General features: G+C 46.8%; 1 protein-coding gene across 1 annotated transcript in view; it reads right to left on the bottom strand.

The window, feature by feature from the left end:
* LOC109884202 (unconventional myosin-X) overlaps positions 1–13,165 on the bottom strand; it is a 182,770-nt gene that overhangs the window by 79,950 nt on the left and 89,655 nt on the right. Inside the window, exons 20-21 of the mRNA XM_031802382.1 lie at positions 4,555–4,661; positions 3–476 (exon numbers count right to left, since the gene is read on the bottom strand). Of these exons, the coding sequence (XP_031658242.1) occupies positions 3–476; positions 4,555–4,661 (581 nt within the window). The remainder of the gene's footprint in view (positions 1–2; positions 477–4,554; positions 4,662–13,165) is intronic.

Genomic DNA, 13,165 nt, shown 5'->3' with positions numbered 1-13,165 from the left:
ACCTGTTGTTAACTGTAGTGTTTTTCTTCTCTTCCTCTCCGTTGCTAAGCTCCTCCTGTTGTAGTCTCAGTCTCTCATCCTTCTTCCTCAACTCCTCCAGCTCTAACACCCTTTGTCTCTCCTCCTCTTCCTCTCTCCTTCTCCGCTCCTCTTCCTCTCTCCTCCTCCGCTCCTCCTCCTCTTCCTCCCTCCTCCTCCGTTCCTCCTGCTCTCGTCTCGTCTCCTCTTCCAGCCTCCTGCTCTCCTCCTCTCTCCTCCTCCTCTCCTCCTCCTCCCTCTGCCTTCTCTCCTCCTCCTCCCTCCTCCTTTTCTCCTCAGAGAGCTGTCGATAGAGGCCTCGGGCCAGCCGACCACGTTGGTGTTTCTGGAGAAGGACAGCTGCAGCACGGAGCCGCAGGAACACGCGTCTCCAGAAGTGAGCCCTGTAGTTCTTCTGGATGATGATGGTGCTGGTCAGGACCCTCCTATAGTGCTTCCTATGGGGACACATATAGTCAGTCACTACCTCTTATAGTGCTTCATATGGGGAAGGGACAAAACAAGACAAGTCACTGTCTGGCTGTCCACTCATTGTTCAAACAACATTTCACCCACAATGCCCCTCTCCCTCACCCACAGGACCCCCACCCTGACTCTCCACTCTACTCTATCTGCAGCTCTACTCTCTACTCTACTCTGTCTGGAGCTCTACTCTCTACTCTACCCTACTCTGTCTGGAGCGTTACTCTCTACTCTACTCTGACTGGAGCTCTGCTCTCTACTCTACTCTGACTGGAGCTCTACTCTCTTCTCGACTCTGTCTGGAGCTCTACTCTACTCTACTCTGTCTGGAGCTCTACTCTACTCTACTCTGTCTGGAGCTCTACTCTCTACTCTACTCTGTCTGGAGCTCTACTCTACTCTACTCTGACTGGAGCTCTACTCTACTCTACTCTACTCTGACTGGAGCTCTACTCTACTCTACTCTGTCTGGAGCTCTACTCTCTACTCTACTCTGACTGGAGCTCTACTCTACTCTACTCTACTCTGTCTGGAGCTCTACTCTCTACTCTACTCTGACTGGAGCTCTACTTTACTCTGTCTGGAGCTCTACTCTCTTACTCTACTCTGACTGGAGCTCTACTCTCTACTCTACTCTGTCTGGAGCTCTACTCTACTCTGCTCTGTCTGGAGCTCTACTCTACTCTGTCTGGAGCTCTACTCTACTCTGTCTGGAGCTCTACTCTACTCTGTCTGGAGCTCTACTCTACTCTGTCTGGAGCTCTACTCTACTCTGTCTGGAGCTCTACTCTACTCTGTCTGGAGCTCTACTCTACTCTGTCTGGAGCTCTACTCTACTCTGTCTGGAGCTCTACTCTACTCTGTCTGGAGCGTTACTCTCTAATCTACTCTGATTGGAGCTCTACTCTACTCTACTCTACTCTGCCTGGAACTCTACTCTACTCTACTCTGTCTGGAGCTCTACTCTCTACTCTACTCTGATTGGAGCTCTCTACTCTAATCTACTCTGCCTGGAACTCCACTCTGTCTGAAGCTCTACTCTTTACTATAGTCTGTCTGGAGCTCTACTCTCTCCTCTACTCTGTCTGGAGCTCTACTCTACTCTGTCTGGAGCTCTACTCTACTCTGACTGGAGCTCTACTCTACTCTACTCTGTCTGGAGCTCTACTCTACTCTGACTGGAGCTCTACTCTCTACTCGAATCTGTCTGGATCTCTACTCTACTCTGTCTGGAGCTCTACTCTTATCTGTCTGGAGCTCTACTCTACTCTGTCTGGAGCTCTACTCTACTCTACTCTGTCTGGAGCTCTACTCTACTCGGTCTGGAGCTCTACTCTACTCTGTCTGGAGCTCTACTCTACTCTGTCTGGAGCTCTACTCTACTCTGTCTGGAGCTCTACTCTACTCTGTCTGGAGCTCTACTCTACTCTACTCTATTATGTCTGGAGCTCTACTCTCTACTTTACTCTACTCTGTCTGGAGCTCTACTCTATGCTGACTGGAGTTCTACTCTCTCCTCTACTCAAACAAAAACTAGATCAACTGTATTTTATAAAATAATATGTTAGAGCACTAAACAATCATGACATTGAAACTGTAGGACTGTCTAATCTTTCTAGAAATGGTAGCAGCAGCTAGATGTTAATCAAGGTTCGTAATATCCACAATACTGATAGACTGTTGAGAATATATTGTTGTTGCTCTTAAAATGTAATTACTATCCTTATCAGCCTGGTTTCTGAGAAAAACAGAGAATATTTTACTAAAATCTGTGCCACTCCATTTAGTATGATATGTTTTTTGTTACGTTAGGTTACATTACATTAACTTCCAAATGTAAGATAATACATGTGCATCTGGGACACTCAAGTATGGTAGTATGGTACGTTTGGTATGGACAGTAGGTTAACAATGTAGCATATCATACTAAAGCAGTCGAACATAGCATATCAGACTAAAGCAGTTGAACATAGCATATCAGACTAAAGCAGTTGAACATAGCATATCAGACTAAAGCAGTCGAACATAGCATATCGTACTAAACGGGTTCAATTAAGACGTAGGATACTATACGTCCTACAATTCATTTTAGGTAGGCCAATGTAATGTAATCTAAGGTAAAGTAACATATATTAACTGGAGTGGCACAGATTTGAGTAAAAATATAATAGATTTTGCTCTGAGACCAGGTTGCCTTTATAGCTTGATAATCCAGTAATGACTGGTTCTATGTATCTAGACACTGGTATGGACCTTGCTACACTTATTCTGAAACACATTCCATATAGTCCAAACACATTCCAAACACAGTCCAAACACATTCCAAACAGTCCAAACACAGTCCAAACACAGTCCAAACACATTCCAAACAGTCCAAACACATTCCAAACACAGTCCAAACACATTCCAAACAGTCCAAACACAGTCCAAACACAGTCCAAACACATTCCAAACAGTCCAAACACAGTCCAAACACATTCCAAACAGTCCAAACACAGTCCAAACACATTCCAAACACAGTCCAAACACATTCCAAACAGTCCAAACACATTCCAAACAGTCCAAAAACAGTCCAAACACAGTCCAAACACATTCCAAACAGTCCAAACACATTCCAGACACAGTCTAAACACAGTCCAAAAAGTCCAAAGACATTCCAAACAGTCTAAACACATTCCACACAGTCCAAACAGTCCAAACAGTCCAAACACAGTCCAAAAAGTCCAAAGACATTCCAAACAGTCCAAACAGTCTAAACACATTCCACACAGTCCAAACACAGTCCAAACACAGTCCAAACACATTCCAAACACATTCCAAATAGTCCAAATAGTCCAAACAGTCCAAACACAGTCCAAACACAGTCCAAACACAGTCCAAACAGTCCAAACACAGTCCAAACAGTCCAAACACAGTCCAAACAGTCCAAACACATTCCACACAGTCCAAACACATTCCAAACGCAGTCCAAACACAGTCCAAACAGGCCAAACACAGTCCAAACATTCCAAACACAGTCCAAACACATTCCAAACAGTCCAAACACGGTCCAAACACAGTCCAAACACAGTCCAAACACAGTCCAAACAGTCCAAACACATTCCACACAGTCCAAACACATTCAAAACGCAGTCCAAACACAGTCCAAACAGTCCAAACACAGTCCAAACAGGCCAAACACAGTCCAAACATTCCAAACACAGTCCAAACACATTCCAAACATTCCAAACAGTCCAAACACAGGCCAAACACAGTCCAAACACATTCCAAACACAGTCCAAACACAGTCCAAACACAGTCCAAACACAGTCCAAACACATTCCAAACATTCCAAACAGTCCAAACACATTCCAAACACATTCCAAACACATTCCAAACACAGTCCAAACACATTCCAAACACATTCCAAACACAGTCCAAACACATTCCAAACACAGTCCAAACACATTCCAAACAGTCCAAACACAGTCCAAACACATTCCAAACACAGTCCAAACACATTCCAAACAGTCCAAACACAGTCCAAACACATTCCAAACACAGTCCAAACACATTCCAAACACAGTCCAAACACAGTCCAAACACATTCCAAACACAGTCCAAACACATTCCAAACACAGTCCAAACACAGTCCAAACACAGTCCAAACACATTCCAAACACAGTCCAAACACATTCCAAACAGTCCAAACACAGTCCAAACACATTCCAAACACAGTCCAAACACATTCCAAACAGTCCAAACACATTCCAAACACATTCCAAACACAGTCCAAACACATTCCAAACACAGTCCAAACACATTCCAAACACATTCCAAACACAGTCCAAACACATTCCAAACATTCCAAACAGTCCAAACACAGTCCAAACACATTCCAAACAGTCCAAACACATTCCAAACATTCCAAACAGTCCAAACACAGTCCAAACACAGTCCAAATACATTCCAAACACATTCCAAACACAGTCCAAACACAGTCCAAACACAGTCCAAACACAGTCCAAACACAGTCCAAACACAGTCCCCAACAGGCCCAGCTCCAGTACTCACCTTGCCACATAGCTGAGTATGTGTGCCCGGATCACCATGCCCGCCTGTCTCCGCACCTCTTCCCTCTCCTTCTCCAGCCGTTGTTCCAGCTCTTCCTTCAGGAACACCTGCAGGACATGACACATGGCACGTCCAGTCAGAGAGAGGGATGGAGGTTAGGTCCGCACGGCACGGCCCGCACGGCACGGTCGGGGAGGGCAGAGAGAGGGGGGTGGTGGAGGTTAGTTCCTCTTGATAAGGTCCAAGGTGGGTTGCTGTAGGCCCTGATGTTTGTCACAGAGCAGAGCTATAGCTAGTTACTACTGTTCCTGACACTCTCCCTGACTGCAAAGAGCCCAGCTGAAGACTGCTACTGTGCTGCTGCAGAGAGTCATGGTGTTGTGTTGTTAGTCCCACAGCGAGCGGCCATTCTGTCTATCTGTGTTTCCCTTCTGTTGCTCTCTCTCTCTGGCTGCTACTGAGGTGACCAGGGAGAGAGAGAGAGAGAGACTAGAAGGGAGGAGAGCCAGAATAGGGCAGGGAGGGGAGGGAACTGAGGGACAGGGAGAAGAGGGGAGGGGAGGGGAGAGACACAGAGGGGAGGGCACTGCTAGGCAGATAGAGACACAGAGTGGAGGGCACTGCTAGGCAGAGAGAGACACAGAGGGGAGGGCACTGCTAGGCAGAGAGAGGCAGGGAGAGACACAGAGGGGAGGGCACTGCTAGGCAGAGAGAGGCAGGGAGACTGGAGGGGAGGGGGAGGGAGAGACACACAGAGGGGAGGGCACTGCTAGGCAGAGAGAGGCAGGGATAGAGACAGAGAGGGGAGGGCACTGCTAGGCAGAGAGAGGCAGGGAGAGACAGAGAGGGGAGGGCACTGCTAGGCAGAGAGAGGCAGGGATAGAGACACAGAGGGGAGGGTACTGCTAGGCAGAGAGAGGCAGGGATAGAGACACAGAGGGGAGGGTACTGCTAGGCAGAGACAGGCAGGGATAGAGACACAGAGGGGAGGGCACTGCTAGGCAGAAAGAGGCAGGGAGACTGGAGGGGAGGGGGAGGGAGAGACACAGAGGGGAGGGCACTGCTAGGCAGAGAGACTGGAGGGGGAGGGAGGAGGGCACTGTTAGGCAGAGAGCGACAGGGAGAAGAGGGGGGGGGGGCACTGCTAGGCAGAGAGAGACAGGGGGAAGGGAGAGGGAGGAAGGCACTGCTAGGCAGAGAGAGACAGGGAGACTGGAGGGGAGGGAGAGGGAGGAAGGCACTGCTAGGCAGAGAGAGACAGGGAGACTGGAGGGGAGGGAGAGGGAGGAGGGCACTGCTAGGCAGAGAGAGGCAGGGAGACTGGAGGGGAGGGAGAGGGAGGAGGGCACTGCTAGGTAGAGAGAGGCAGGGAGACTGGAGGGGAGGGAGAGGGAGGAGGGCACTGCTAGGCAGAGAGAGACAGGGAGACTGGAGGGGAGGGAGAGGGAGGAGGGCACTGCTAGGCAGAGAGAGGCAGGGAGACTGGAGGGGAGGGAGAGGGAGGAGGGCACTCCTCCAAAGAACAGGTCACACCCCTTGTCCTTGCTCTCATTAAGGAAGGAGGCTAAGAGACTTCTACTGGGACTTGTTAACCCTTCCTTTATACTCCAACATAATCACATTTGAAGAATTTATGACACTTTAAACCTCCACAGGTGCCTATAAATACATTCAGTATAAAGAGACGGTGTATATGTCAAGGTTACCTAGGGCTGGGTGATATGGACAAAATATCACATATCATTTGTCAACCTTTTGACAGTGTGGTGGTATTTAACTGTATTCGCTGTTTTTCAATGATGCTTTATGTGTAGTAATAATATCAGTAGCCACAACAAATACCCACACACCGCCTCTCCTTCCAGTTCTCTTCTGCCAATGACTGGAACGAACTACAAAAACATCTAAGGAATGGAATTAAGAATATATAGATATATGGGCGAGCAATGTTAGAGCAGCATAGACTGAGATACAGTAGAATAGAATACAGTATATACATATGAGATGAGTAATGCATAGAATAAGATACAGTAGAATAGAATACAGTATATACATATGAGATGAGTAATGTATAGACTAAGATACAGTAGAATAGTATAGAATACAGTATATACATATGAGATGAGTAATGTATAGTCTAAGATACAGTAGAATAGTATAGAATACAGTATATACATCTGAGATGAGTAATGCATAGACTAAGATACAGTAGAATAGTATAGAATACAGTATATACATATGAGATGAGTAATGCATAGACTAAGATACAGTAGAATAGTATAGGATACAGTATATACATCTGAGATGAGTAATGCATAGACTAAGATACAGTAGAATAGTATAGAATACAGTATATACATATGAGATGAGTAATGCATAGACTAAGATACAGTAGAATAGTATAGGATACAGTATATACATAGGAGATGAGTAATGCATAGTCTAAGATACAGTAGAATAGTATAGGATACAGTATATACATAGGAGATGAGTAATGCATAGTCTAAGATACAGTAGAATAGTATAGAATACAGTATATACATATGAGATGAGTAATGCATAGACTAAGATACAGTAGAATAGTATAGGATACAGTATATACATAGGAGATGAGTAATGCATAGTCTAAGATACAGTAGAATAGTATAGAATACAGTATATACATAGGAGATGAGTAATACATAGTCTAAGATACAGTAGAATAGTATAGAATACAGTATATACATATGAGATGAGTAATGCATAGACTAAGATACAGTAGAATAGTATAGAATACAGTATATACATCTGAGATGAGTAATGCATAGACTAAGATACAGTAGAATAGTATAGAATACAGTATATACATATGAGATGAGTAATGCAAGATATGTAAACATTATTAAAGTGACTAGTGATCCATTTATTAATGTGGCCAATGATTTCAGGTCTGTATGTTGGCAGCAGCCTCTCAATGTTAGTGGTGGCTGTTTAACAGTCTGATGGCCTTGAGATAGAAGCTGTTTTTCAGTCTCTCGGTCCCAGCTTTGATGCACCTGTACTGACCTCGCCTTCTGGATGATAGCGGGGTGAACAGGCAGTGGCTCGGGTGGTTGTTGTCCTTGATGATCTTTTTGGCCTTCCTGTGACATCGGGTGCTGCAGGTGTCCTGGAGGGCAGGTAGTTTGCTCCCGTTGATGCGTTGTGCAGACCTCACTACCCTCTGGAGAGCCCTGAGGTTGTGGGCGGTGCAGTTGCCATACCGGGCGGTGATACAGCCCGACAGGATGCTCTCAATTGTGCATCTGTAAAGGTTTGTGAGGGTTTCAGGTGACACGCCTCATTTCTTCAGCCTCCTGAGGCACTGTTGTGCATTCTTCACCACACTGTCTGAATGGATTAACCATTTCAGTTTGTCAGTGATAGGTACGCCAAGCAACTTTCCACCTTCTCCACTGCTGTCCCTTCGATGTGTATAGGGGGGTGCTCCCTCTGCTGTTTCCTGAAGTCCACAATCATCTCCTATGTTGGTTGACTTTGAGTGTGAGGTTATTTTGACACCACACTCCGAGTGCCCTCACCTCCTCCTTGTAGGCTGTCTCGTCATTGTTGGTAATGAAGTCTACTACTGTTGTGACGTCTGCATGGCCACCCAGTGATGGGTGAACAGGGAGTACAGGAGGGGGCTGAGCACGCACCCTTGTGGGGCCCCAGCGTTGAGGATGAGGGGAGTGGAGGTGTTGCTTCCTACCTTCACCACCTGGGGGCAGCCCTCTTCTAACCCCTGACCCATACATACGGGAGAACAGAGCTGTCCAGCCCTGATCTAACCCTGACCCCTGACCCCTACATACTGGAGAACGGAGCTGTCCAGCCCTGTTCTAACCCTGACCCCTACATACTGGAGAACGGAGCTGTCCAGCCCTGTTCTAACCCTGACCCCTGACCCCTACATACTGGAGAACGGAGCTGTCCAGCCCTGTTCTAACCCTGACCCCTGACCCCTACATACTGGAGAACGGAGCTGTCCAGCCCTGTTCTAACCCTGACCCCTACATACTGGAGAACGGAGCTGTCCAGCTCTGTTATAACCCTGACCTCTACATACTGGAGAACGGAGCCGTCCAGCCCAGTTCTAACCCTGACCCCTGACCCCTACATACTGGAGAACGGAGCTGTCCAGCCCAGTTCTAACCCTGACACCTGACCCCTACATACTGGAGAACGGAGCTGTCCAGCCCTGTTATAACCCTGACCCCTACATACTGGAGAACGGAGCTGTCCAGCCCTGTTCTAACCCTGACCCCTACATACTGGAGAACGGAGCTGTCCAGCCCAGTTCTAACCCTGACCCCTACATACTGGAAAACGGAGCTGTCCAGCCCTGTTATAACCCTGACCCCTACATACTGGAGAACAATGTAGCTATTCTACAGCTACACAATCAGACAGGCTACATGACAACAGAGCTTTATATAGCGTTTGTGTGTGTGTGTGTGTGTGTGTGTGTGTGTGTGTGTGTGTGTGTGTGTATGTGTGTGTGTATGTGTGTGTGTGTGTGTGTGTGTATGTGTGTGTGTGTGTGTGTGTGTGTGTGTGTGTGTGTGTGTGTGTGTGTATGTGTGTGTGTATGTGTGTGTGTGTGTGTGTGTGTGTGTGTGTGTGTGTGTGTGTGTATGTGTGTGTGTGTGTGTGTGTGTGTGTGTGTGTGTGTGTGTGTGTATGTGTGTGTGTGTGTGTGTGTGTGTGTGTATGTGTGTGTGTGTGTGTGTGTGTGTGTGTGTGTGTGTGTGTGTGTATGTGTGTGTGTGTGTGTGTGTGTGTGTGTGTGTGTATGTGTGTGTGTGTGTGTGTGTGTGTGTGTGTGTGTGTGTGTGTGTGTGTGTACACCAAGCATGTCCGTGTGTGAACAGAGCAGATCAGAGAGAGATGTGTTTTAACATTATTGATCTACTGTTAACTGAACTGTCAAGAAAACATCAACTCAACAGGAACACACCACCATTCTACACTTTAATCACACCACCATTCTACACTTTAATCACACCACCACCCTTCTACACTTTAACCACACTACCACCCTTCTACACTTTAATCACACCACCATTCTACACTTTAATCACACCATCACCCTTCTACACTTTAATCACACCACCACCCTTCTACACTTTAATCACACCACCACCCTTCTACACTTTAATCACACCACCACCCTTCTACACTTTAATCACACCACCACCTTTCTACACTTTAATCACACCACCACCCTTCTACACTTTAATCACACCACCACCCTTCTACACTTTAATCACACCACCACCTTTCTACACTTTAATCACACCATCACCCTTCTACACTTTAATCACACCACCACCTTTCTACACTTTAATCACACCACCATTCTACACTTTAATCACACCACCATTCTACACTTTAATCACACCACCATTCTACACTTTAATCACACCACCATTCTACACTTTAATCACACCACCATTCTACACTTTAATCACACCACCATTCTACACTTTAATCACACCACCACCCTTCTACACTTTAATCACACCACCACCCTTCTACACTTTAATCACACCACCACCTTTCTACACTTTAATCACACCATCACCCTTCTACACTTTAATCACACCACCACCCTTCTACACTTTAATCACACCACCACCCTTCTACACTTTAATCACACCACCACCTTTCTACACTTTAATCACACCACCACCCTTCTACACTTTAATCACACCATCACCCTTCTACACTTTAACCACACTACCACCCTTCTACACTTTAACCACACCACCACCCTTCTACACTTTAACCACATCACCACCCTTCTACACTTTAACCACATCACCACCCTTCTACACTTTAACCACATCACCACCCTTCTACACTTTAATGACACCACCACCCTTCTACACTTTAACCACACCACCACCCTTCTACACTTTAATCACACCACCACCCTTCTACACTTTAACCACACTACCACCCTTCTACACTTTAACCACATCACCACCCTTCTACACTTTAATGACACCAACACCCTTCTACACTTGAACCACATCACCACCCTTCTACACTTGAACCACACCACCAACCTTCTACACTTTAATCACATCACCCTTCTACACTTTAACCACACCACTACTCTACTGTCACACCCTGACCCTTCTACACTTTAATCACACACCACCACTCTACTGTCACGCCCTGACCCTTCTACACTTTAACCACACACCACCACTCTACTGTCACGCCCTGACCCTTCTACATTTTAATCACACACCACCACTCTACTGTCACGCCCTGACCCTTCTATACTTTAACCACACCATCCTGCAACGCCTGAGAGAGGTGAGCTTAGAGATGATTTATCACTCTGAGGGTCCCAGACAACATCCCTCATCCCTCTTCCTCTATGACACACATACTAGGACTAAAATCCACACAGAGAGACGAGACCACCAGTCAGTCAGATCCTCCACATAGAGACAGACCACCAGTCATTCAGATCCTCCACATATAGAGACAGACCACCAGTCAGTCAGATCCTCCACATATAGACAGACCACCAGTCATTCAGATCCTCCACATAGAGACAGACCACCAGTCAGTTAGATCCTCCACATAGAGACAGACCACCAGTCAGTCAGATCCTCCACATATAGACAGACCACCAGTCAGTCAGATCCTCCACATATAGAGACAGACCACCAGTCAGTCAGATCCTCCACATAGAGACAAACCACCAGTCAGTCAGATCCTCCACATAGAGACAGACCACCAGTCAGTCAGATCCTCCACATAGAGACAGACCACCAGTCAGTCAGATCCTCCACATATAGAGACAGACCACCAGTCATTCAGATCCTCCACATAGAGACAGACCACCAGTCAGTCAGATCCTCCACATAGAGAGACAGACCACCAGTCAGTCAGATCCTCCACATATAGACAGACCACCAGTCAGTCAGATCCTCCACATAGAGAGACAGACCACCAGTCAGTCAGATCCTCCACATAGAGACAGACCACCAGTCAGTTAGATCCTCCACATATAGACAGACCACCAGTCAGTCAGATCCTCCACATAGAGAGACAGACCACCAGTCAGTCAGATCCTCCACATATAGACAGACCACCAGTCAGTTAGATCCTCCACATATAGAGACAGACCACCAGTCAGTCAGATCCTCCACATAGAGACAGACCACCAGTCAGTCAGATCCTCCACATATAGAGACAGACCACCAGTCAGTCAGATCCTCCACATAGAGACAGACCACCAGTCAGTCAGATCCTCCACATAGAGAGACAGACCACCAGTCAGTCAGATCCTCCACATATAGACAGACCACCAGTCAGTCAGATCCTCCACATAGAGAGACAGACCACCAGTCAGTCAGATCCTCCACATAGAGACAGACCACCAGTCAGTTAGATCCTCCACATATAGACAGACCACCAGTCAGTCAGATCCTCCACATAGAGAGACAGACCACCAGTCAGTCAGATCCTCCACATATAGACAGACCACCAGTCAGTTAGATCCTCCACATATAGAGACAGACCACCAGTCAGTCAGATCCTCCACATATAGACAGACCACCAGTCAGTCAGATCCTCCACATATAGACAGACCACCAGTCAGTCAGATCCTCCACATATAGAGACAGACCACCAGTCAGTCAGATCCTCCACATAGAGAGACACTGTTTCTGACTGCTTTCAGCTACTGGCCTTTACCCCAGCTCTGCTCTGTAACCCTGGTTTCCTGTTTCAAAATCACACACTACACAGTATCATGAAGCCAGCAGCCATACCTCCCTGTCATGGAGCTAACTTCTGAATCATACTACAGGTCCCACAATGCAGTGTATCATGAAGCTAAGACTGGCTAGACGACTGGGCGAGAGGCAACTGGCCAAAGCAAATGCAGTCTAGAGTGGGTCATTTGTTTTGTTACGCGTGTACCTGTAACAGACCTGTAGCTATACAATGTATACGTACTCAGAGAATATCCCGTTGTTGTTGACTACTGTACATGACTAACTCTGACCCAGACACAGGAACACAGCATTTATGGCTGCTGGGGAAGGTTTGACTTAAGGAAGAGAGACATTATCCTGTGATAGTGTCCCTGTCCCAGCTGGGTTGTCAGGAAGAGAGATATTATCCTGTGATAGTGTCCCTGTCCCAGCTGGGTTGTCAGACAGAGATACATTATCCTGTGATAGTGTCCTTGTCCCAGCTGGGTTGTCAGGAAGAGAGACATTATCCTGTGATAGTGTCCCTGTCCCAGCTGGGTTGTCAGGAAGAGAGACATTATCCTGTGATAGTGTCCCTGTCCCAGCTGGGTTGTCAGGCAGAGAGACATTATCCTGTGATAGTGTCCCTGTCCCAGCTGGGTTGTCAGGAAGAGATACATTATCCTGTGATAGTGTCCCTGTCCCAGCTGGGTTGTCAGGCAGAGAGACATTATCCTGTGATAGTGTCCCTGTCCCAGCTGGGTTGTCAGACAGAGAGACATTATCCTGTGATAGTGTCCCTATCCCAGCTGAGTTGTCAGACAGAGAGACATTATCATGTGATAGTGTCCCTGTCCCAGCTGGGTTGT

This window comes from Oncorhynchus kisutch, linkage group LG2 (assembly GCF_002021735.2).
Source record: "Oncorhynchus kisutch isolate 150728-3 linkage group LG2, Okis_V2, whole genome shotgun sequence".
In the NCBI taxonomy this organism is placed as follows: Eukaryota; Metazoa; Chordata; class Actinopteri; order Salmoniformes; family Salmonidae; genus Oncorhynchus; species Oncorhynchus kisutch.
Note: the sequence above shows the minus strand (reverse complement) of the source record. Positions and strands in the feature narration are given on the sequence as shown.